The sequence below is a fragment of the Vicugna pacos genome, chromosome X (assembly GCF_048564905.1).
Source record: "Vicugna pacos chromosome X, VicPac4, whole genome shotgun sequence".
Classification (NCBI taxonomy): Eukaryota; Metazoa; Chordata; class Mammalia; order Artiodactyla; family Camelidae; genus Vicugna; species Vicugna pacos.
This window is the reverse complement of record NC_133023.1, coordinates 65,943,431-65,971,141: the sequence shown is the minus strand read 5'-3', so window position 1 is coordinate 65,971,141 and position 27,711 is coordinate 65,943,431. Positions and strand designations below refer to the sequence as shown.

Genomic DNA, 27,711 nt, shown 5'->3' with positions numbered 1-27,711 from the left:
CACTGATAGATAATTGGGGAATTACAGAGTATAGATGATCTCTAGTCTAGTGAAGATGAATACAACAAAAAATAACTCAGTATACTCTCACCCACTAATAATGGCGATAAAAGCTACCATTTATTGGGTGTGAGGCATTGTCTAAATTATTTAAATAATTTTAAGCCTCATGCCAATCCCATGATTATCTCCATTTCAGACAAGCAAATGAAAACTCAGAATTATTAAATATTTTGTCTGATGTCACAGAGATAGAGTCAGGTTTCAAATGTATTTACTTGGTTCCAAAGCCTATGCACATTGACGGGGAAAAGTGCCAAGAACATTTGCTTCACATTGATTGATCTAGACTACCTCACATTTTCATAGTTAACTAGGATTTTAAACATCTGTAAAAATTGATAATATCATACTTAATTACAACAAATACTGCTTTTAAATTAGAAAGATGTAGAGGAAAATGTGAACGTGTTATTTTATGTCATGTAACTGTCTCTCTTCCTATATCATCTCCATTCAATCCATCCAACACTACTCTCAGATTAATCTCACAACTAGGTTCATTGCTACCTATTCAAGGTGCTCTATAACTTAGTCTCATCTTAATTATCAAACCTTATCTCCCACTAGGGCTGGACAAGAATTCTGTGCTTGCTTTTAGTGGATTCCTCTCTGTTCTCTGAACAGTACATACCACTCTAATTTCTTATTCTCTGATTTAGCAGATGCTAATCTCTTATCTTCACTCTTCCCCCCTCAGTCCTACTTGTTCTTTAGAGTTCTATTGAAGTTTCATAGGGCATGCCTATTATTCTTGCTTATAATATGTTCTTTTTCCATTAGCCTTTGTATCACGGTATTGACATTTAGTTATTTAGCATTTATAGTGATTTCTAATTATATATCATGTAAACCCTGTTGCCTCAACTCTGTTGGAATTTTATTTTTTTTAAATTATTTTCAATGTTAGACATTGAATTACACCTAAGTATTTTATTTAAATTTTAATTCTTCCCTTTGACTAATTAAGATAGATTTTTGGGGTATGTTCTTATTGCTTTGGAATTTCAAAGATCTTCACATCCTGCTAATTACAAATGGCATGGCAATCCAGGAGTCAAGCTCTAACATAGTTAAATTTTACCCAAAGTATTTTGGGTTTAACTTGTTTTTTAAAAAGTCATCCAAAGATGAAGAAATATTTCCCCCATCATAATATAATGAATTATCATGGCATGGACTGAAAATTTCATTAGTTGAGTTCAACTAATGCTTATTGTAGTGTATACTGGTCACCATAGCTCTCTGATTCAAAGAAGTGAGAGAAGTTGTCGATAGGACATAGAAAGATCCAGTTCAAAGATGTTTACTAAAAATGAAAAAGATTTAATAAATATGCATGCTCTCCCAGGCAGCCTTACTATTGCTAAATAATCACATTTGCCTTCCTGGAATTTCTGCCTCCTGTACTTTTAGTGCATCAGGACTTAAAGCAGGATCACATGTCTGTATTTTCAGTTCTACTACCATTTAGTTTAAAACTAGAAACTTTAGAGAAGTATTGCAATATACTTAGATAAGGTGAAAAAAAAGAAGAAATACTACATGGCCAGTGTGAGGCTGGGAGAGGGGACTTCATGGTTTTAAAGATGTGAGATTCAGAATTATCATCAACAGTTAGGCATTTCGTATTTGACATGACTACCAGCCTTCCCAATGATCACCAGCTACCTTTATACATGAATTTCTTTTTATGTTTCATAATTGAGCTGCTCATATATTTTAAGAGATAGTTGAATCAGGTGGAATTTTTTTAAATATCTGAATCTGATTTTGATAATTCATTGACAAAAGCAGACGTGTTTGTGCACACATGCACACACGTGAGTGCAAAGAGGAATGAAACTATGCTGATTCATTTTCCATTACCTGTAATGTCTGACCGATTTCTATCATTTTAAATGAGTCACTAGCTCTGTGTGATTGAGGATGGTTTTAGTTCATCAAGTTCAAGTTGAAGTGGCCAAATTTGGGTTCAATATTAGTTTTGACCTTTCTAATTTTGAAGTGACCAAATTTTGGTTTAATATCAGTTTTGATCTTTCTAATAAAAAGGTAGCTCCTTGGCAATATAATTGTTCAAATAATAATCATGTGCCTATCTTTGCAATATCAAACAATTGATGGTTTTCAAAGACCCTCCCCCTCATTCTCTAATCTGTCATTCTATTGTGAGTCATTTTTGGAATGCTAGCCACAGAGACATACTTCCTTGAGTAAGAAGGCACAATGTTGGTGTTTGCTGGTGGAGGGGGCCTTCATGACCCAATCCTTTGGGGTTCATTTATACGTGCATCAGTTAGTTGGCAAGAGTGACAACAAATGGACCCCCCAAAGGTTAAGTGTTTTGAAAGATATGGGAAGACTCTTATGCTAAGATTGTAATTATAGATGACAGTACTTGAGTATGTGGAGGTGATACCAGTTGTGCTCTCCCATCATTACTCTACAAGCAGTGAACTTGAGGTCAGAGTCCTTAAAGTTTGTATGAAACAGATCCAGGTCCTCTAGCCAGTCTCAGGGTGAATGGAAACTGTATGCTCTCCAGAGTGTGAGGAGAATGATGTAACACTGATTCTCCCAACCCTAGAGGAAGGTTTATACCTGAAAAAGAAATGACATACAGTGAAAATCACTGCCCTGCAATGAAGGAATTTCTATCCTATACCCAGCTTCTTTTCTTAAGGCTATAGTTCTTATATTGTTGGAGGAGGAAAGAAGTGGTGAGGATGAACATTTAGAAGGGCGGTCAAGGGTTTGTATTGAAATGGCAAGCAATCCTATCCTAGGACACATGGAGGTGCAGAGTGGGTTTCACTTTTGGCTCTTTCCTGGCTCAATCTTTCCAGATGGGTCTATTAAGTGGGCTCCAAATAACCAAGAGATTCGTAAAGTTGCTCCACTTCCAAATAAGTCACGGTCATCTACCCAACCCAGAATCAAATCACCCCCATCACTGTTAAGCCATTGTGGATAACTGCTGACCAAATGAGGCTAAACCACAGACAGTATGGGGCACCTGGATCCCTGAGAGATGGGCAGCTCATGGCACAGACTTCCTCTGGTCATTACATGAAGCTTTAAAAAATGCAACCCTGAATATTACAGAATTAAGTATTTGGTACCTGCTTATTGTGTTATGGAGAGGGTAGGGCATACTACCAGAGCAGTCCTGCTTAACCAACAAAAATCCTTTGTGCTCTTTCTCCTCTAGAGCAGAGGAAGAGCTTGTAGTCTTTTCAGGATTCTTAAAAATTCTATAAATGAGGATGGTGATGAAGTGACGGGGAGAGGAAATATTTGTGGAAGTAAGCAACCTGGTTCCCAACTAGAAGACCTAGAAACTTTGGCTGTTCAGTTAGAAGCACTGTGGGATCTGTAACACACCTTTTACAAGAAAGAGTGAAGAGTGTAAGTGGCAGTATACAAGAAAAAACTGAGGGTTCCTTAGTGATCCAGAAGTGGGTGAGCCCCAGGATTTTAGTGGAAATGATCCAAGGAGAAGGTGAAGACAGATTAGATAAACTATAAGGCAGGACTATGGTTTTGGTTTATCATTAGGCTTTTTGGTTGCCTTGGTTTTTCATTAGCATACAAAGAATATTTGGATCTACAGGGAGACCTGGAATTTCTTTGGATCTGAATAGATGTATGCTCTTTGTTTTTTTTTTTCTCCACTGAAAGTGGAAGAAACTTTTTAGAATAATAGATAATCAGAAAATATTTTCCAGTTCTTGATTCACCACACTCTTTCTGCTTCCTAAAACAATCCTTCCTCCTGGAAGCAGGTTTACTTAAGCACACACATCCAGGAAAAGGCAATCTGGTGTGATTCAATAAGAGCAATTGGAGACAAGAATATTGGCCTGTTTAAATAGGTGAAATGAAGTAAGATGTATGGTCCTATTTGTTTAGAAATAACCAAACCTGAGGAAGCTTTGCAAACACCTTCCTAGTTCCTATATTTTTATCTGCACTATGACTCTACTTCAATAATGGCAGTTGACAATTTTAACATAAAAACTCAGTACAGTTGACAAAGTCAAAATGCTTTTATTTACTGAAATTTAGCAAGTACATTTTTAACAAAGAAAGTGTACTTTAACTTAATATATGGTAGAACAGAGAAACCATACATATGTTTCTAATCTCTAACACACTACCGCATTTTTTTTCTTAAGAGACAAAAAGCCAAGCTGAAGTGAGCATAGAAAAGCATCAAATATGGTCAAGTTACTTTAGCCATGAGGGTTTAGCTCATATTCTTAAACCAGTCAATCATCAATGCAAAAACAAAGTTTACATCATTGCTTTTAAAATGTACACACGTTTATTTAATGTAATAGAGACTGAATAGCTGCTTCAGTAAACAAAGCTTTGCTGATAAACACAATTGAAATAACTCCATGTTGAATAGTTTCAGAGATAAACTGGAATCACAAGCATCTTCATTTATGTAAAGCCAGCGAGGACCTTTCAGGCCGAATAAAACTGTTGTGCCATTGCTAAACAGTAATAGTTACCTCCTTTAAAAAAAAGAAAACAAGTTAGTTTTTCTGAGGAATAATTCTAACACGTGCTTAAAAATACTAAACTTCTATCTTCAGGACCTTAAATGATTTGTTGTAACAGGCTTGATTTAATATTGGTAAAATTTAAAATTTCTCAACATTTCTCTATGTTCCTGTGTCAGTTTTCCAAGATCCTTCAAATTGCATGCTACAGCTTCCGTTCTTCTTTCCATAGCACTTCTTTCCATCAAAGACTGGGAAGACTCGTTTCATAAACTATGATGCCTATAGTTACCTGTGTTATTTTTCCATTTGTACAGAATCGTGTGTTTGAGATCCCTGTGGTATACTGAAACAGGGGAAAGGGGGTGTCTGGTTATGAACTAAGGTGATGATAGCTTTGATGAAATATTTTGTTTTCTCTGCTCAGGTTAACTTTGAGACTGTGTATACTGCACGAAGTGAGACGAGTTCTGAATATCATTTTAGCCACAGTGTTTAGTCAAACCTGTATCGATTTAAATGCTGATAATCAGAAGAGTTCATACCATCCTAGAGTTAGAAAATATTTGATGGTGTCGGTAAAAATTACAGTCAGAAACAACTTTCAAAAAAACAATTCCACGTCTTTTTGTCTAACTTTCCTCTTTTCCATAGCCCAAGTCTCTATCCAGCTACTTCATAAAAATTGGCTTTTGGGGACAAAAGCAGAACAAGGGAAGAAAGTGTAGATGATTGGTACAAATCCATCATCCCATCCTAAGAAACACTTAAAGACTATGTTTGTGAGTCAAATGCATCATCTTCACATATAAAGGAGAGTACATTATCATTGTTGGCCTGATATGCCTAGTCTAAAACATTAAATCAGTCTAGTCAAAGCTTAGCATTGTCAGCAGGAAAATATGCTCTTTTACTGTATAAAATCTTCAGAATATTTATTTTTTTCTTTGTCAGAGATATCGTGGCAAGTCAGTGGAGTTTTCCAGATAATATTCAGAACCAAAAATAAAGATGTTGTAAGGTAATTGAAGAATAAAATAATTTAATTCTATGTCAGTCAGACTATCTGGAGGGTCAGACTTTATTAGCAAGCAACCAGGCATTTTGCCTAAAAGCCCATGGAAGTCATCTGAACTTTTTCAGGGAAGAAGAAAACAAAGCTAAAATTTTTGGAATCTGTCTAATAGTCTGTCATCCCAGAGAATTACTCAGACTTCTTTGTGGTGTCTGAGCATATTTATTCTGGTTTTTAGTGGGGGAGGCATTAGATTTATTGGAGGTACTAGGGATTGAACCCAGGACTTCGTGCACGCTAAGCACGTGCTCTACCACTGAGCTATACCCTCTCCCCTGAGAATATTTATTCTGATCAAATTCACCAGGTAGTGGCTCAGTTTTCCAGTCTATCTCATCCGCTGTAAATATAGCATAAATGTCAAAGGAAAGCTCTTCAACATCAAATGGCAGACATTCATTTTACCAGAGTTGAAAATTTATACAATATAGTTAAAACTTAAATCATGCAGTACAAATTGTGAACATTACAAATTTGAAAGCAATGGTAAAACAAAATAATATCCTGTGAGAAAGGTCCATAAACATAGTAACAAATGGCAAAAAAGCAATCACTATTTGTCCTTTAGAAAAAGGCAGTTTCTGAAAAATCTCCCTCCTTCATTATATTTAATTTTTGTCTTTATTAAAAAAGACAAACATCTTTGCCCACACCCTTCATTAAATGTGCCAATTTTTAAGGCCTATCAGGAACTGTTTCCACATCAGCTCAGAAATCCACAGAAAAACTAGGCCAGTAAGAAGATAGTATTTGTAGCAATTTTTCTACTTAGAATACAGTAAGTTGAGATTTCATAGTAGTAAAACTTTTTTTCTCCTGATTTAGAGGATAGTAGCAAAATAGACTCTTGTGTAGCATGCTGTATAATGTTGACACAGATTCTGTTACTGCTTTACATGTGCCAATACTGAGTGATCCTAAGGAAGGAGCCAATATTGACCTGCTAACTGACACAGATCCTTGGAGCAATCTCAAAGTTGTCACATTTCAATTTCAAAATGCATTTCAGCTATAATATGAGTGATTTATCATTTAGTAGTAGCTGTCAAAGTAAACTCCTAGATAAAACACAAACATCTGGAACCATAAACAGAGGAGAGCAGTCACTGAATTTTAATCCAAACCCAGCATGCTCACTTCATTAGGAACAGGAAACAGCTAATTAGTAATTGAATGTTTCATGTTTTTAAAAGGGTCTGTACTTGAGCTCCAAACACAGATGATCTAATATGCATTCTGGATGTAAACAAGATTAAAGATCAGGAAGAGCAATGAACAAGGCCTCTCCAGAGGAATGTTAGGGAGCTTGGGAACTTACAAGGAGTGACACACAGTGACATTTGGGGAGAGCTGACAGATTTTATTGCTTTAAGATTTATCAGATAAGTAAAATGGGGAATTTGATACACACAAAGGTGATCATTTTAAAAATAAAAGCGAAGGACCCACACAGTCCTTCCCTTAGCACAGCACTGCCTAACATGGGCATACCCCATGCCAGGGGAGTCTGGTGTGTCCTCCTCCATATGGGAGATGGGAGATGCACCTCTGCTCATCAGTTAAGTTATCTTTAAAGGGCCACATCTGGCTGTTCCAAACTCAGGTAAGCATGAGATTTGCCTTCTGTGGTGTGTATCTGAAGCTTATGAAAAAGAATAAGCTAAAATCAGGTGTCATAAAGAAGGCAGATATGTGGGAAAAGGCCAGAAGAAAACATATGAGGATTCCTTACAGCTCAACCAACATCAATCATAGCTATTTGTAGAAAAAAGAAAGATATTAGTTTATTTTTAGGTAACTTAGTTAATTTGAAAATGTTATTCAGTTTCCCTTATCATTCAATATATGCTGTTTGACTATCAAATAATGAGAGATTTCTGGATGTCTTTTGAAGTCACACCTCTTTGTTATTCAATTCAGATATCTGATATAGAATTCTAAAAGTGTGTCTTTGCCTTGTCCATCTGCATGACTATTTCTAATTTGGCATTATTTCACTGAATTAGGTTAAAGCAACATATCTACTCTACACAAGTCGACCTTCTACAATATGTAGGAGGCACCAGAAGCCTTAGAAAAAAAAAAGTTCTTCAGAGCATGGAATGATTGGAATGTCACATTGATATGAATTAATGTAATATTTTTTAAATGTGTAGGGTAGGTGGCCATTCCAGCAGAAATTGCATGCATTGGCACAGGAAACTGATTATTGGAGAATGGATAAAAACTCAGTTGGCCTTATGCACAAGATGAGTGGTGCTTCTGTCACAACATGACTTAATTCTAGGGCAGATGTAAAAACAACATAATGGATTAGTTTTTGCTCTGTGTAAAGAGGGTACTTTAGAAGAAGAATTAATATATCTTTTTGGTCACTGGACTACCATTTACCACATTGGAACACTGCTCTATTAGATTCGTAGGAGACATGAAAATAATGATGATGGCCAGGTCTCCATTAAGTAAACAGTTAAAAATATCTGAGGCCATTTCCTGGGCAATTCAAGCCAAATGACCCATTTGGTTCTAATCACTGTAACATCTTAGGCATCAAGCCATGTCTAGACCGGAGGGTGAGCAGTGGAAAATATCCATGATGTGACCGACCCATCATCTCCGCTTTTCTCCTTTCTTATGTGTATAGATTTTTCAGTCGTTGGTTTGTTAATAGCTTAATAATAGAGGAACCTGGATTGGAGCTGGGAAGAGAGCAAAAAAGAATAAAAGGGGTATTTTTAGTAGCTTGAGTCTGTGTTTTTATCATTGCCTTCTTTACAGATAAGGAATGTGCTAGTAGAAAGGTATTCAATGACTTGCTCCACTATCAACAGATCAAAGAAAGAACTAGGTATGGTAAAATCTACAAACTAGAGCTCTCTATATTTCCTCAGAGAACACAACAGGAAATGTGTTTCTTTTCGAAAGGTGATTTCCACAGCAAAGATAACAAATATTGATCATTTGCACAAATGAATTACCTCCTCACATTAATTCCTGTTAAATTCCAGGTCAGCCAAAGAGAAAGCTATTTCATAGCAATTACAGCTTAAAGTGGGTGTGCCTGTGTTTTAATTTCTGTCACACCATTTAGAAATCGCATCTTCTATGTCTTAAAATTTCTTCCACCTACTTACCCCACTAGGATGCTGTGTGGATTAATGTGATAACGTTTATGAAGCACTATGAACTCCATGGAAGAAAGGGGTTAGAGAAGTGTAAAGTATCATGTTCAATCATCATTATGATTATCCCCTAAAAACTTGTGAAGCCCATTCTCTAGCACATTTTTCCTGTATGTGCAACGTTCTAATTATCAGTAATAAACAAATAGTAATTGAAGGCTCCGTATTTTAAGAATTTGAGTAGGAATTTTAAAGAATTACAACACTAGATAAGCAGGTAACTGCTACAGCACCCTATTCGTGCCTATGATCAGTTGAAGTTCCGGCATCAGTGTTCAGGCTGCACAGAAAAAACAATAAAACCTGGTCAAAATTTTATTCCAACAAAGAAAATCCAAATTCTACTCAATGAACTTCACTAAAAACCACAAACTGGCTTTAGAGTATTTTGCTATGCTCTATATATTCAAGATTTGACTAAATATGTGTGCAAGAAATGTATTATTTTATTAAGCTTATCCCTTAATCATATGTTCATCGGTTCTATTAAAAACGAAATTATACAAAGGTGAGCAAAACTGTAGATTTATAGTAATTTAAAGCTTAATCTTATTCTCTAGGGGTGATATTGACAATATAAGAATGGTGTAAATGATATTCCCTAACTCTAAAATATGCTTATGAGCCCCTTGTGCATGTTTTACTGCTTTACAACATGCAGTGAAATGCATGACTAGCTTAATAAGCAAGGCATTTAGAAAGGTTTTTTTTTCCCTCCTTCACAGTCTAAAACATGAGTAAAGATCCACCCTGTTTTCTCTGAATCAAAAATCTTTGTTAATGATTGCAATTTCCTTTCAGGATGAGATTTCCTTTCCTAACAGGATGGTTAGTTAAAAGTAACTTCTCACTATTTATTTTTTTTACAAAACTACCAAGGAACCTGTCTGTAATGTTTTTGAAGGTTTACATTATGTTTAGAAAAAGTTATTTTTCTCCCTAGAGCTCATGTTTTCTTCCAAGTATTTTCTCACCACTTATTGACTTACATAAACAAGGGGATTTCCTTGAGAACTAATAGGTTTCATCATAGGCATACTGTGAGCTCTCAGACCTTTCTTTTGGGGTAGTTCACTTATTCGTGAACAAACGGCCATATTTTATAAGTGATTTCTCCAGCTAAGTATTAAATGTTATGTTTTCCTTAAGTTGCTTAATTAGTGATGTGTTTCTAATTTTCAAATGGGCATTATATTATTTGGCACCAAGTAAGATCATATCTAAAAGGTCATGTTTTCCTAACCTGAATGAGAGAGAAAAAAAATGTGTCAATTAATGCTCCACTTCAGTCTTAGGTTCAATCTAAATTAAATATGCAATTAATTGGATGAACTCTACTTCAGTTGTGGGAACATATTTAGAATGTGCCATTTTCAAATCAGATAAGTAACAGTAGTGAGGTTAGTCTGAGGTCCAGTTATTAGTACAGTAATATAAATAGGATGCTTCTAATCAGAGAGCAGGAAAAGTAGACCACTGCAAGACAGGGGCAGATAATAAAATCATAGAGCACTTGACTCCTTTTTGTCTAGAGAAAAGCATTATTTTAGATTCATTTTTAAGAAGGATCTGGTCCTTATTTTTATAATGTGGCACCTTTTCTAAAAAATGAAGGTTTATTGAAAATAATAACCACTTGGCCTTATTAGCCCTAAAAAATTTCTGACATACTTCAAGCAAAACAAAGACCAGTACGTGTCATTTTCTCTTTGCAAATGGTATCATAATGGAGTATCAACCTCTCTCACTTGCATTTTACCCTGTTTGAGGAAATCAATTCCTTAATATACCCTATTCCCCTTTATTTAATGTCTAGTTCTTATAAGAACTACCCTTAAAAAAGGAGATGGATACTCTTTTCAAGGGTATTAGTATTCTCATGGGGATAAAGTATAAAACTATATTTACCATAACCATATACTGAAGAACATATGTTTTAGAGATGGTTTTATACATCAATTATAATGCCAAATATTTTACTCCTATTAAAATCTATATTTACAAACACAAATGCTAATTTTGCATGTATTTTATAGGGCATAGTAATAATGATATCTCGTACTTATACTTGTCAGAGAGTAGGGATCTGTCTTATTGATGCAGATTAGGCAAATATTATTACTATTTTATTAAAAATTAAGGCAGAGAGATGTTGAATGATTTCTCAAGGTTAGTAACTGAGAAATTCTGACTACTAGACCAGTCCTTTTGCCACTATTTCATTGTATCTCCCATAGTCCAGTTATAAAATGTCAACAAAGTGCATGTGTCCAAATTTTGAACTACACTAAGCGCCCTAGAAATATTTGAATTCTACTGTTCAGCGGGGAAGAGAAAGGAAGGAAAAGGCGAATAAATAAAAACTAGTATTCATGGAAAGCTAACTATGTTAGGAGCCACACTAAGCCATTCTAAGCACGTATGTCATATGTGGAATGTCATATTCTTTTACTACTTCTTGTTGTAGAGAATGCCATGGTAAAAAGTGGTAAGCTGCTTATATTTCTATGACATTATAAAAAAAATCAAGGGTCATATCACCCACCTCTGAAGTACGTAGGTTACAAAACGTTTTGTGAAGGTCAAATTTATTTATGTTTTCCTTTTGTATGCTAAACTGATAGAAAGACACTATAGTCCCTCATTTCAACATAACCATAATATGGAATCAAAATATGGAGGAAAATGAAAATGGAAGTAATAGAAAAACATTAAATGTTTACTTGAACAATGTTAAAAATGACCACATCGATATTTCCCATAGCAGGTGGAAATGCAGTTACCGGGAGATTGTAAGATTTGAGTTGCAAGTTTTGCCCCACTCATTTTAAATAGTTACTCATCAGTGCTGAAATCAGCGTAACATTCATTTGTACTGTTTTAAAGAAAATAAGAGCATTTATTTTCTTTAACTTAAACATTTATAGAAGAATAGGTAAATACAGAAAAGAATGTTTATAAAAAATTATGCTTTTTTCAAAGCTACTAGAGGAATTGGTGAAAATGTTGTCCAAATAACCATTTGCATTACTGTGATAAAGTAGACTCCAGCTTAAGTATGTGGATTATTATCAGTGTTAATTTTGAAACATTAAACAAGTAAATTATAAATTTGGTACGTTAATAGACTAAGGAATTTCAAGGAGGTCTGTATAAAATTTTAAACAAAATTTTCCTTTAAATTCACTTTAATTTCCAAAATTGAATGCTAAGTGGCCATCAAAAAATGAGAAAAAAGTTCCCAAGAACAACAACAACAACGACAACAACAAAACTTTATGGCCCAGAGAAAGGAATCCTAGCCTAAAATTAGATAACTGAAGATCTGTTAAGGCTTAGTTCTGATAGGGTGATGTGTGTTTAGTCATAAATAGAAAATTTTTTTCTCTTACTACCTCAACTTTCTGCACAGTTTTAAATAGAAAAGAGAGATTGTATTTGTGTTATTTTAAGTATTACCCCAAACTCTGCAAGTTTTTAGGCAGAGTGATTACTAAATTATAGTTAGTTTTAGTCTCTTTTGGTTAATTAACTGGAGAAGTCTTCCCCCATCCCAGCCCTGCTGCATTGTTTTGCATGGGATGACATTAAAGTCTAGTTAAATAGCCTAGCTAGCTAATTAATTGGGAGATATTTTTACAGATTTGGATTGATAGTGCTATTAGCAATATGTATTGGGATTGAAAACAATTGGTGAGGGAGTTAAAAATTCCTATGTTTTAGAACTCACTATCAACAAGTCAATTAAATTCTCTTGGGTTGTTTCCCTACTTATAAAACTGAGGTTAAATATACCTTTATTAAATATTACATAGGAATAATTCTGTTAGATAATGTATGTGTTAAAAATGGCACAAAGACAATATCCTCTTTCTGATGGAATATGTTACCAATGAGAGGGCGAGCAATAAGCCTGGACTTGCAATATTTTGTGCAATGTAACTGCATATAGGGATAGCACTATCTTCCTATCCCTACAAGTACAGTTTCATCTATTAACTTAGCCAAGTCTAAAAAAAAAATCGAAGTCTTTAAAGGGACTTGAGACTGGAGGGAATTGGGAAGGGAGACATCTTGAATGGATTTATTATTTGAGTTTCTGGATCCAGCCATGCTTGAATTTATCCTTTGGAGTCTCAGTTAACTCACCCAATAATAACTTTTTTAAAACTTAAAACCACCCCCCACAAAAAAGAAAAAAGTAGCTCAAAGTTCACCAGGTTATACAAACACTAGGTATTGCCTTTCTTTTTTGCACTATTCCTATTTCAGACTATCAATTCCTCATTTCAAGAATAGTAAGTGTCTTGGTATAGAACCACCATGCATTTATGTGGCAACAATGTAATAATTTAATTTTTTTTAAAGTGGTATGACACAGCGGCATATGATTACAGCCTTCTATGAAAATGCTGTTTTCTTAATTAAAACACAAATGTGAAAATGAAAAATAAAACTTTAACTTTTAATCCAAGAAAGGCTTTCCTTTTGCATATTCCTCAGGTATATCTAGGTTGGTTGTGGGATAAGGTGTCTCTTAAGCTTAAAAAATTGTATTGTGTACGTAAAAATGATGGTGCATAAAGCAACTAGTTAAGCAGTTATTAGAGTTGAGTTAACCCCTCCTAGATTATAATCAGAAAGACCTGCTGATTAATGAATTAGTCCTGTAGAGTCCAAAATGCTGAGTAGCAGAGCAAACTATCTTGGCTTGCAAGTCTCACTATCTTGCTATCCCTACAAGTACAATTTCATCTATTATGTGAGTGAGATGTAGCTGAATTGTGAGTCTTAGAGCTGTAGATAAGATTTTATGTTAACATCATAATTGGCATGACAGCCTTTTAGTCACTGCAAATATCTTGTTAACAATGCAGTGGTAAGTGGTGCAAGCTACCCCATGAAAACCAGGCCCTAAATTATCAAGTAACGTTAAGTTTGCCATGTACAATGCGGACTGGGAAAGAACAATCTCTTAAAATAAAGATCTTGTGGAAGATGAAGAAAATAAGAGATACAAATACTTCCTATGGAAGAAAGTAAAAAGACTGAGGTCATCTAATGAATCTTACAGGGGAAAAAAATGTTGCTGCTTTGGAGAAATATGCTAGGATCTTTTCTGTGGGGTGTAAGCTACAGCCTTTTCTCACTCTAAGATGGCAGTTGCAGTAAAGTTTCTCTGGGTAGTAAAACTCTCCCACTCTCAAAGGAACTATTTAAGGAAAGAGGACTCACTTCCCACAATCCCTCTAATCTCTGACATGCTATGTACGTCTACTTTACAAGAGAACATTGCTACTTTAAAATGGGACTATTAGAGTGCCCATGTATATCTTCCAACACAGTACAAGTTGTCAAATGCGAGAGAAATGAATGGCTATGACAGTAGAGCAGGAAGTAGTCTATAGAAACCTTAGAGAAAGATGTAGAGCACACTCTGGTGGGAGTCAGTAGAAAAGCCTATAGAGAAATTCTATCTGCTCTCCTTTTAGTTTTTCTTGTCATATCACATACATGGCAAGAAATTATGTGATTTCTCTTCTTCAGTTCCCTTACTTGCTCCTACCATAACTTTCATTGCTATTTTACCAAAATCTGCAATGACAATTTTAGCCCATAGGTAATTGTTTTCGATAAATATTGGCCTAGCATCTTAAGTTCTTTAGAGGAATGTTGTTCTAGGTTACCAAGTGAGCAGCAAAGAGAGACGATAACGAGGTGTCAAAGATCAAAGGACAGACACTGTTCAAACTGATTTTGAAAAAATGGATAAGAACATACAGATCCATATATATTTCATAGTATAAATATATATTAGAATTTCTATATTATAAATATATGTATATTAAATTTTATTGTAAAATATGTGTTTTTTAACATAGAGACGTCAAAACTGTGTCTGCTAGTCACTTTGCTTTTAATTCTTCAGTGGCATTGTCACCAAGTGCTGCATATATGAGATCATGGATTTTATATATTAGAAGGGTCAGTTTATACTTTTTGCTTGTTTTGTTTTATTTTTTTGTTTTTCTTTGGGGAGGTAATTAGGTTTATTTATTTATTTATTTTTTCTAATGGAGGTAGTGGGGGTCGAACCTAGGACCTTGTGTATGCTAAGCACACATTCTACCACTGGGTTATACTCTCCCCATCCCAACACTCTTTAAATAAGCTCCCACATTTTTTCCTGAACAAAAATGGTTCAGAAGGAAAAAAAAAGTCTAGTAGGTTTATCTTTTACATCAAATTTTGATTTACTTTTGACATGTAGTTTGGATTTAATATCTACTTCTGGTTTGTTAGTATCAAACAGAAGGGGAAATATTAAAGATTTCACCATATCTATGGAAAAGTATCAAATGAAAAATATATTCCAGTGTTAAACCATCTTGTGTCACTGTCAAGCACATAGGCAAAAAAAGCAAATGTGAAAATTATTCACAGAAACTGACATTAGTCTTGCAAAAGAAGTTCCTGGATTTTCTGTTTTGTTTTTTTCCCCAAACAAATGCTGTGGCAGAAATGGGTGCAATGTGTCACTGTGTCCTTGTATTTCATGATGTTATCTCATCTGAACTTCTTTTTTATTATTTTATTTTATTACTAGAAAGTCAGTTCATGAAGGCTGTTATCTGTTTTCTAAAATTTAGGAGCTTCATATTCTGGATTTTCTTTATCTATTGTAATTATTAAGATGATGATGTCAATTTTAAAAAATTTAAGAAACATTCCGTGTACCAGTAGCCCCTAACAATGAAATATAGTCATACAAAAGTTAACTAAGGTATAAACATGCAAAAGGAGAAGTCTCCCTGCGATCATAAAATGATGTTATTTTCTGTTCAGCAGTTCATGTTACTGCTGTTCATGCTAATTAATTAAAGGAGCTGTTGCTGTAATGTGCAAACAGGGAATCTGAGAAACTGAGAGGGCTTTTAGGTCTCCAAGTGAAGTTAAGTCAATCTGGGCGCGGGCAATCAAATGTAATGAAATCACTTGTCAGTGCTAAGCTTGCAAAAACTGTGAAGTTTGACTAGGGAGTAAAAGGATTATAATTAGATTTCCAATAGGATAATAACTAAATGGCAGAACGTAGTAAAGAGAAAATATTACTTTGTTAGCTAATGGTACTGCTGTTCGGTTTTAGTTTTTATCAGTGCACTTGTAGTTGTGCTAATTTAATTTGCTTTTATCAGCAAAAATGCACTACGCAAATGGTACTTGAATGTCATTTGAAAAAATCATTGATCTGAAGGTACACTTAATGACACCCAGTATGTTTATTTTATGTGAAATGGAGATTGGTTGATAAGATGGTTGCTGTCTTCCAGGCCCCCAACTGAGTTATGGGAATCTGGGTGGGAGGATATTAGTGTATATCCTTCACCTCCAGCAACAGTGGATACAGCTATCACAGTGAGTGTTTATTCATTTTTTGATCACCTAATAATATTCAGAAGGAGCTGCTATCATAGACTGCTAAAATGAAAGGGATACAGAAATACTTTTATCAGAATGTGGTCTATGCATGACACCCTGTCTGTCAAACAACATCATTCAAAGAATAAGACATGAAATAACTAAGCTGAAGAGATTTAGTGTATATAAATATATATAAGAATCCTAGTACATGGGCAGTTTGTCTATACTAAGAGCCATGTGGAAATTATCATAAAACTATATATGACTTTATTACTTCTAATGATGGCCAAGCAACATTCTTCTAAGTCCTCCTTAAATTCTCTTAAGGAAATGTCACAGTGGAACTAATTGAATTTCAAAGAAAGAACACTAAGTGAATGATAGATTTCCATCCAGCAGAGCTATTGACAATAGGTAAAGACTTCACTGATGGTGGAATTGTTTGTTGTGATGAAGATCAGTTTTGGAAATGGCATTGGCTTGGCATGCATGAACTGACCCTCATAAACAATGCTAGGAAATAATCTTCCAAGTTAACAAATGTATAATTGAAGGAAGTGGAAAAGATGAAAACAGTATCAAAATAAGTCACAAAAGTAAAGAACAATAATACATGAAAGCAAAATTATTAGGCAGAATGGGAAAATAATGGTTAAGCTTGAATTTTATGTTTTCCAAGCATTGTACATTTTCTCAAGTTCATGGATACATATAAATGTAATCTTTCAATTCTGAATATCTTAAATAAAAAGTAATATTATTGGTTTTTTTGGTAATTATTTGAATTGATTGATTTGGTGAACTGTATTTAAGATTAGTTCTGATAATATTTTCAGATACCTATTCCCTTGGCTAAAAGAATAAATCAGTTTTGCTCATGAAATAATTTCTTTTTGATATTAAATTGTGATTGTACTTTTATACTGACACAACTCATTCACTCTAGTTTTCTATGAATTAATGATAGGAATTGTATTATTTACCTTGCTTAAATGCCATGATAAATGTAGGTGAGAATGTGTACTTTTTTATTTTTGCCACATTTATCAAGAACACTATTTAATATAACCTAAAAGACAATCAATACGAATTTTTAACTCACCATGTTTTACCATTATTGAAGATATTAACCACAAATGCTAGACAATTTGATATAAAATTTGAAAAAAATATAAAAGTTAATCTTGCTTTAACTATGTTCCATCTTAATCCTTTTAAAGGTGCATCTAACTCTCTCATGTTTAGCTAGCTAAAGACAGGAGAGCTTATTAAATGTATGCTCAGTGAAAACAAATATTAAATGTGGCCTCACCTAATCACAAATTAATATGCAAAAGTCATTCTTTGCAGACTTCATTAAAATAAAAAAATGGGGACTAAATAGAGAATGAATCTACCTTTTACTTATATCATGTAACTGACCTCCCACAAATAAGTTATCTGTTGTTTGTTGCATGGAAATGAACTAACTTTAGGACAGATTAAAAGTTTGTTATCTATCTCAAAGTTGGGAATGATGTTACGACTGTGAACTAAAGGCATTATATCAATTAAACAAACAGTAATGAATTGATAGTATAGGATTAAAGGATAATAAAGATACAGACCCACTGATGGCATGTTTGCTTTACTTCCTCCAGTTCAAAAGCTGGACCTTAACATCCCATTCAAAGGAGGGCCCAATCAAGCTCAATGATCCTAAAAGCTTGGATCTGTATTTGTATGTCACAGATTCAAAAGGGATCAAATGCTTCAGGCTTGTTCAACCCTACCTTGGCCCTGATATGTGGTGGCAACCTCAACTAGTGGTGGCCATAACTAGTGAGGCTGTATTTATCAATTTCACTGTGGCGAATTGATTGGATAAACGCTGAGTTCCGTCCAAAATGTCTTTGCTCACACAGACAGAGTCTTTAAGTTGAGGGAAGAAAGCAGGAAAGCAAAAGAGGGATAAGAAACAGCAAAAGCTTCTCTGAATGAGCTAAATATGCATGCTTTCACACCTAGTGAAGTTAATGCATTAGTTAGGTCTACCCAGCTGCAGCAGAATCAAGCATTACCAGAAGACCCATGATCTCTGACACTCCTGGTTTTGTAGAGATGATGTGCAAAACTACATGAATGAGGGTTTCTAAATTTTCTGAAGCTGCCACATGAAGGCATGAGCCACTGATGAACCCACGTGGATCTTTTGCTCACATCCAATTCTGTTGCCTTCACGTAGATCCAGTCATTACACAGTAGAAAGGCACTGATTAGTTAGTTACACTTTCGGCAGTAACCTATCTATGGCTGTTTTTAAAAGTAAGGAAACTGTTATCTCATGAAGATGCTTTTACTTTTTTATTAGAGTGAGACATGAATGTGAAAACAAATATTATCTGCATACAGAGGCTGGAAAAATGGCATTAGAAACACACTGAAAAACTCCAGTAGTCAAATTCAATTTTTATTTTTAGGTGTGTTTGCACTCTAGTAGGATTTTATATTAATTTGTTTTATCTATTTTCTTACTACTAAACATTTTTTAAAATATTTTAAAGCTCTAAGCAGTTATGAGAATCCTGCAAATTGTGAATCATAAGTCCTGCTCTTACTTTCACATTGAGCTGGTTTCTAGAACCATCTAAAATTAAAATCAGAATTTAAATGCTAATTTTTAAAAAAGCCTGCCTAGAACACTTTGCAAATATTGATAGGCTATGATTATTTTACCTGTGGCTTTTACAAACAGTAACGTAGTGAGATTTAAAACACATTCTATTGTACCCTTCTGAAAGGTAAATCATATCCCCAGTTTTGCATTTTTAGAATATGCCTAACATAAATGTACATCCTTTTAACAGAGAAACATATGAGACATTTGCTCACATTGTATATGTAAAATTATTAGTCCTTAAATACATAGTTCCCCAAAACACTGCAGATTTCTTCCTCTGTCATGAAGTAAGAAAAATTAAACTTCCTTATTTTACCTATATGAAAAGTATCAACATAGGAGCTCATCCCCATCCCACCCCCAGGGGTCAGTCACATATTAAGCAGTTATAGAGAAAAGCACACTGTTTACTATACCTTGCATAGCAGTACTATCATGAGGAGTCCCATTGCTTTCTACTTCAATATCTGGAATCCCAGTGTCTGAAAGAAGTGACATTCAAGATTAAGGTACAATTCTGTTTTTCCTGATTCCATTTTAAGTGAAAACTCTCAGTAAGCCAGTGCTTTGGTCCTAGAGATAACAGGAGACCTTGGGTGGCACTTCAGGTTTTGTTTTTTGTATGTCTATATGTTCTTAATGGTAGGAGGGAGGATTATAAACCGTGGCTGAATTCTACAGTTGGTCATATATTTTCAGGTATATGGTAAATACTGCTTTATTTATTTTATTCTCCAGGGATAGATATCAGGAAAACGATCTGTCCATAAAAATCCCCTCAGATCATCAGGTAACATGCCCTGACTGTGGAATAAGAAAAAGGTGAATATAATTGCGTAAGTAGAAGTGCCACATCCTTATGTTATATTTTCCATTTTTAAAATGTGATAGATGATGAGATTATCTCAATGCTAAGCATACGTGAACACCAAAACACAGATTATGTCTGTGGTCTTTATGTAGTACTGGCCCCGGGGGCCAAGGGATACATGAATTGTTTCAGAAAATTAAAAAAAAACTTCAGAAAAAGAAACAAGGAGTTGGGGTTTTATTTTTAATTTTAAATATGAAATGTGATTATGTAAAAGTTATTCACCCACATGAAGCACAGCTTAATATGGACACCTCTGTATATACACATTTGCTCAGACACCCTTGGGTAATGTAATAACAGACATCAGTGTATCATCCAATGCCATTAAGGAGTAATGTGAGAAGGAAATGGTTTGAATACAAGTTACCCATCATGCTAGAAACAGCTGCTTTTCTTTTATAATAGAGAACAGGGAGCTGGAGTGGAATTCACATACAGGTGGATTTCAAATATGTTAAATAAAAAGTTAAACCTCCTTGGAATTACAAGTTCAGGGCCTCAAATAATAAGCATGCACATGGTTGACTCCCACTGTCTAAGATGTTCCACTGTATACGATATTCATGTCTTATTTTTTACCTTCTCTCTGCTGTGTCTCAATGACACATGACTGTCAAGAGCTAAGAATCTAGCTCTGTATTTCTATTGATTGTGAGGACAATGATCCAAGATAATCACAGTAAAAAGGGAATTGAACTTTTGGAAAAGTACGAATACGGTTGAATATTTGTGTAGGACCTTTATTTATTCTTAGTATAGGACACTGAAGCAACCTCCTTTTAGTTCATGTGTGTGTCATATGTGTACATGGAGTATGTGTACATGTGTGTATAAAATTCTCAGGCTCATCCTTGTCATACACTCATATCTGTTAAATATACCAGTGGTTAATGGGCAAGGAAAGAACTTGAAATGCTCTCTGAGATGAAATCATGTTGTGGGGTTTCATAATTTAAAATGGAATCAGAAAAAGTTTGGAATTAAGAAATTTCATGATGGAAGCACCTCTTCTCACAGGAGCTCCAGGAATTTAGTTAGAATATTTTTTTTCAACCATGTGCTCTTTAAGCTCTCAGCATTGATGCAATCTGTGTTTAAGGAACAAGCATCCTAAAGCTCATTAAAATAGAGTACACCAAACATCAGCATATTTTAACATGAATGGACATAAAATATTTACATTTTATTTGCAGGGAGGTTATCAATATTACTGCTTCTACTGCAAAAGTCAGCAGGATTTCCTGTTATTCCCAGGCTTTTTGTATCTCCCAGAACAGGGATTATTTGACAGATTTAATTAATGACCTAAAACACTTGGCCTCAAATTGATTTTTTAATTATTTCTGGACAAAGTATCTCCTCTCCTTCTGTCATTCCTTCCTTCCTTCCTTCCCTCCTTCTTCCCACTCTCTCTCTCTCTCTTTGCTTTGTGTGCCTTGAGTGTGAAGGTCCAAATCAGACGTTACCTTTTAACATCCTCAGTCCACTGTCAGTAGTAGTGGCTTGCTTAAGTGCTTGCTCCACTTGCTCTCTGCGCTTTGATTCAAACTCCAAGGCTTCTTGTAGTTTCCTCTTTGCTTTTTTCTCCTTCTTCAGGCGTTTTTGCATGGTAGCTAAAATGTGTAAAAGGAAGTAGTTTGCAAAGGCGTGGCCATGGAAATAAGGTTGCCATTTTGATGAATTATAAACCATACATACAGATTCAGAGAGAGGTACAGATGTATGAGTCAACATATGATTAGCTTCTTTTGATTCCAATTGTCAGTAGACCCAACCAAAGAGTTTTCAGTCATACAACTGACTTTTTGCTTTCACCTCTCCAGTGAGCATGCTCTAATTACGTGCATTTGCACAGTGGTGGTAGTAGTGGCGGAAAATTGTTTCCTACTTTGACTTCATAAACTTAATGAGTGCATGAAATATTTTAAGAAAAATATTCTTATGACTCACCAGGTTATTGCTATTCATATTTCAAAATATGGAAAAAAATCTGAAAATATTTATTAAGTTGCAACAAATGATATGCCTTTTAAAACTTAGTGTCAAGGGTCTAATTCTCTGAGATGTTACCAGTTTTAATGGCAAATATCTCTTTAAATATATGCACATATCATCAGACTCTCTCTCTCCATATATCTATATCTATACATTTTAAAGAAAATAACTTTCAGCAATGATTTTATTAATCAACCTGTAAAAGCACAACAGCATTTCTCTCATTTCTATGACGAGGTATAAACAACTGTAACTCAATTCTCAAGGCTTTATATCATAACTAGAAACTTCAATTGCCCTAATGTACGATTGTTTCTAAACCCTGAAACCTTGAAATCAGTGACAATTTCTCAAATAGGATTACTGGGCTTCAGTAATATATTGGTTTATAACAGGGGTCTAAGCAGACCAGCCATCATATTCTCCCTAAATTGGTTTTTAAAAATTAAGATATTGATATTATGACAATAGAAAAATATTTAAGGAACATTAAGCAAAATTATAAATTATATAATATTTTTAAATGTTAAAAGTATTCATATATAATTAAAATATTTTGATTGCACTAAACTGAATCTGATGCTAAATTTGAGTTTCAGTTGTGTTTATCTCACAGTTCAATGACTTTTCACATAAATGACCTTCAGCAACTTGAAGAGACTCAGTTACCCATCTAAATTTATGTTTGTTTAAGACAAAAATTCAGAGGTGTAAGGTAATAACAAGATGGAAATCTTGGAATAAAAATGAAAATGTATGGTTTCTTTTATTTTTGATACAAGACTATTAGATGAGATTGAACATAAAAATATTTTACTATCATAATTATATTTAATTATCATCATTCAATTTAAAGCATTTAGAAAATTACTTAAATCAGAAGCATAGATTTATTCAAATTAATGAATAACAATGTCCTTGATAAGACAAAAATTTGCTTCCAGTAAAATTATTTATTTAAAAGTATTCTATATGTTGATTCCCTTGAAATTTATGATTCCATATATTGTAAACAATGCCACAGCATATTACATTTACAATTATATAAGTAAATAATAATAACTATAATTTATTTAGGACCTACCATGTACCAAACATTTTTCTGGGACTATATCTCGTTTAAGCCTTACAGCAACTCAACAAGAAAGATATTGTTATCTCCATTTTATAGATGGAGAAACTGACTCCTTGAGAGGTCAAGACATTTACTCAAGATCACAGAACTAGCAGTTTTCATAGGCTGAGGGCTAAAGATCATATAGGTAATTGTTTCAAAGCCTGGGGACCATATAGTTAGTCAAGGACAAAGACAGATGACCCCCAAGTTCTCTTGTAGTTCTATCATTCTATGATTCTAATTGTTTAATTTGCAAAGAACAGTATAATGTACATATATGAATGTTTAATTCAAGTCACATGTTCTGACTAGAAACAAAAATGTAGTTAGGTGGAATATTTAAGTATGAAACATTGCTTTCTTTAACTGAAAAGAAAAGATATTCATAGTGATTCTCACTATAAATATAGTTTTACAAGTGTTTTTTATATATGTATATATAGTATTACTATTTTTCTCTAGAGTTGAGGAGACACTACTTTTTAACCATAATATTAATTTCTTCCCTCTTTCTTTTCAATCATATGACTTCAGATAAAGAATTCACCCTTTGTCATAAAAGTTGGATTACTGCGTATAAGATATTTAGAGAACTAGAAAGGAATTTAAGTGATCACTCAATTCAACTATTGTAATAGATGGTGATGCTGAGATTCATAGAGATGAAGTAGATAGTTTCTTTGAATCAATGAGGATAACAGAGTCATTTCTTATAATTATGTTAGTCATAAGAAGTAAAAAGTTAAAAACAGTGTTTAGCACATAGCAGACAGTTGTCAAGCATTAGCTAAGAGGAGGAGTAGTAGTGATGGTAGTAGAAGAAGTGACAGTAATGACACTAGTAGTAATGGTGGTAGTAATATTAGTGGTGGTATTATTATTATATCATAAAATTGCTAAATTTATTAAATACAAATGCTTCATGGTAAATTTGATAATAGATACCATATTACATCTACTATATCTAGGACTTTTAAAAAGACAATAGATGTGATATCAATGATAAATACAGACTTGAAGAGTCTATAAGAAGTTAATAAACAGAAATCAGTATGAGTAGATCCCTAGAAGTTAGAATCCAATTTTACTATATGTAGTAGATTTTCATTAGTCAATTTAAGAATGTTATTATAGTTACTATATGATTATTTGGTATTCTAGTATAAATAATTTCCCTACTAGAGAAATGTATTTTAATGACTGCGAATCATAATACATATTGTATACCAAATATCATAAATAAACGAATTTCTCCAAACTTTAAAAAGACAATTTAGCCTTTGCTTAGTAGTATTTAATGAATTTGGCAAGATAAGAAGAGGTTTAATTCCTTTTCAATGCAATGACTGAATTTCCATTTTGAACTAGACTAATGATTCCTAGGCCTTAAGGGAAATGCACAGTAAAATTTTAATTTGTTGACACAAATTTTGGAATATAATATGCTATTTTTGGAATAGTATAAACTTAGTGGATTTCCCTCAACTGGAGTCATTCTTCCTTGTTTAGGGAGGCATTATCCAGGTTGTCAATTTCCTCTCCCTTTCTTTGCCTCTCCTTCCCACTCTTTAACTCTTTTACTTAAGTCTTGCTTTGTGATCCTTCCATAGAAGAGTAAGCAGAGAAGGGAAAGAAGCTGAAATTTGCAATAGCCATTCATGCTGCTGTTTACTATTTTATGGTAAATTTAAGGAAGAGGTGGGAATTCTTGGCTAAAGTTTTTAATTTTCTTGGCTTTGATATGAACTAGTCTCATTCTTTACATCTGTAGCTTATCAAATGTCTACCCATTGTTGGCATGTTAATTTTATTTGTGGACAATATTTCTCCATTCTCTCCCTTTTGTCTCCATCCCTACTTACCCTACCTTATTTCAGTCCTCATCACCACTACCTGGGTGAGAGCAGTCTCCTTTTACACAGTCTCCTTGTTTCCAGTCTTACTCCAAGTCCCCTTTAATCTATTTCAACAGCAAGAGTGATCTACCGAATTGAAATCAGACCAGATTATTTCCCTGCTTATCTTTTAATACTTCCATAACCTACAGCTACTCTTTTACCTGGTTAGAAATGTCCTTTATAATTTACCTTCTAGTTTCTTTTTGCATCATCTCCCACCTTTCACTTCATAAAGCTCAAAGCCATAGTGATAACAAACTATACAGTTGCCCATGTTTGAGGCTTCTTGCCTCCATACCTATGCTCACTGATATCTCTGTCTAGAATGGCCAAAGCACTCAGGTACTCTCATGCCCTTTCTTGGCTTACTGATTCTTCAAGACTCAGGTTTAGGTGTCAGCATCAGAAAGCATTCCTCAACCATCCACCCTGCCAATACCACCAAGTTGAACTAACTACCCTCTCTCTATATATACATATGTAATGTGCATCATTGCTCTTACCACTTTGTCTTGAAATTTGTTGGTTGTTTGTGCTAGTCCTCTGAAATGTACATCTTTCAAGGACAAAGACTGACTTTTATTTATCTTCTAACCTCAGAATGTAACACTGTTCTTGGCAAAGAGTAAACATTTCATATACAAATATATATATGTTAGATTATATATATATATCTATCTCTAGGTGTATTTTATGAAATTTTGAGGAAACTAAGAATATTCATGTTTCTAAATCTGAAGTGTAGATCTCACTTATTATATATAATTACAAAGAGAAATAGTATAAACATCTTACCTTGTGGATCGCACACAGTATTTGATTCTTAGTTTGTCATTTGTTTTCAGCAGTTCCAGGCCATCCCTGAGACTATTTCTACTATTATGGAAAATATCTCCAACATGATGTTAACTTGTTCATCATATTGAACTTGTTAAACTTACTTCTGCTTTGAAGCTCAACTGCAAGTTGTCTTTCAAGGTTTTCTCTAATTTCTCTCTCTCTATACAGCTCCATTCTCAGTTCCTTTTTTTCCTGTTGAATCTGCTTCTCCTGGATGCGAGCATTATCCAAAGCCACTTTCAGTAGACCCTGTCAAAGGACAGCAAATGACATGCAGTTCATCTTATCTGTTTTAATTTTTCAAATATGAAATAATTTATGTAGGTGCTAATGTCTTGTATTACATTTATTTTGTTTATAGAAATATTGTTGACCTGAATGTTGGTCAACAGAGTCTCCACAGAGGACAGGCTATCAGCAAAAATGAATGGTCCAGGGAATCCAGGAGGCAATGCCTGCCCAGGAGTCAGTTGGATCTTGTCCAAGGGTGACTTCATCATTGGAATTTGAACGGGTACCTCTTCTGCAAAAAAACAAAATTAATATCAGAAAGTTCACAAACTAATAGCTCATGTTTTTCACTATGTTTTTTTGACCTCTATGGCATCTATAAAGATTTCTAAAATGAAATGGTGGAAAACACATAATTGGAAGTCACACCGATTTCTCAGCTGACTTTAATTTCTCAAAATAAGTGTTTCTGTAAAGAATCAGTGAAAATGAAACAGCATTTACTGCCAAAGAGGCATACAATTTGGAGAAACAAATTTAAGATATGTTTATTAATAACTATAAATTAAATAATCAGATCACTTCCTGATAAAGCATACATTGCTTTTTTATTTTTTCTCTTTAAATCTAGCTATCTATATATATCTATCTATCATTTCCATTTTAACACTTTTATTGAGGTATAAATTATATATAGTAAAATTCAACTATTTAATGGTATGTTTCAATGATTTTTGTAAATTTATAGAACTGTGCAACCATCTCCAAAAATCTATTTTAGAACATCTCAATCACCCTCAAAGTACCCCTTAATGCCCATTTACAATTAATCTCCTTCCCCACCTCCAGCCCCAGGAAATCACCAGTCTCTCTGCTGTCTCTATAGGATTGCCTTTTCTGGACATTCACATAAAGAGAATCATACAGTAAGTGGTCTTTTGTGTTTGGCTTCTTTCACTTAGCATAATGTTTCTGAGGTTCATCCATGTCATGTCATGTCATGTATCAGTGGTTTATTCCTTTTTATTGTTGAAAAGTTTTCCATTGCATGGATGTATTGCTTTTTGTTTAACCATTCACTAGTTTGGCATTTGGCTTGTTTCCAGTGTTACCTTTTTTTTTTGAAGAATATTTCTTATGGAAAAAAAATTACTTATAGTGCAAAAATACAAAGTTTATCTTTTCATTCCTTTTTACATTAACTTCTTCTACACTCTCATTACTTTAATGAGATTCCCTCTTAGCTTCAGATGAAGAGACAGTAATAGAATATTTGTCTAATAAGATATTTCAGATTTGTTTTGCAGAGATCTATCTAATTACAAAAGGAAATTCCTCCTACTCTGAGAAGCTAACTACTTGGCTATCTACTTCAATTCTAGTTGAAATTCTTTTTTATGTGAGATGTATGAACCAGATAACAAAGTTTCCTCTGCAATTAGGAATTTAGGCTTTTGTTTGACATATGTAAAAATAAACTGCTACAAAGAGGTAATCTTGGAATGTAGCCAAACAAACACTGGTATTCTTAAATGGCTTCAATAGCAGGGCACAATGACTTGAATCGTAGCACCGTAGACAAAATTACTCTAGTCACTTTATTTCAGTAACTGAGCACAAGCAAAGTATGCAGATATGTATTTCTCTGGTCATAAAAATTTTCAGTGACCCCAGGTAGTATGAGACTCATTCAAGAATAAAACTAGGATTGAATCCACACCTAACTGATTTTCACATGGCTTGAAAACAAAAATCTAGCCATTGGTTCTGGTTCCTGGAGGGATAGGAATATGGATTTTCATACAGTTAGACCTCGTTTGTCACTAGCAAGCAATCTATATATG

General features: G+C 34.1%; 1 protein-coding gene across 1 annotated transcript in view; it reads right to left on the bottom strand.

Annotated features, from left to right (window-relative positions):
* Window positions 1-4,093: 4,093 nt before the first annotated feature.
* The window catches only part of LOC102540055 (dachshund homolog 2), a 393,218-nt gene continuing 369,600 nt past the window's right edge, over window positions 4,094-27,711 (bottom strand). Inside the window, exons 7-12 of the mRNA XM_072955849.1 lie at window positions 26,011-26,159; window positions 25,738-25,885; window positions 21,253-21,399; window positions 19,329-19,394; window positions 9,065-9,111; window positions 4,094-4,586 (exon numbers count right to left, since the gene is read on the bottom strand). Of these exons, the coding sequence (XP_072811950.1) occupies window positions 9,107-9,111; window positions 19,329-19,394; window positions 21,253-21,399; window positions 25,738-25,885; window positions 26,011-26,159 (515 nt within the window). The 3' untranslated portion in view covers window positions 4,094-4,586; window positions 9,065-9,106. The remainder of the gene's footprint in view (window positions 4,587-9,064; window positions 9,112-19,328; window positions 19,395-21,252; window positions 21,400-25,737; window positions 25,886-26,010; window positions 26,160-27,711) is intronic.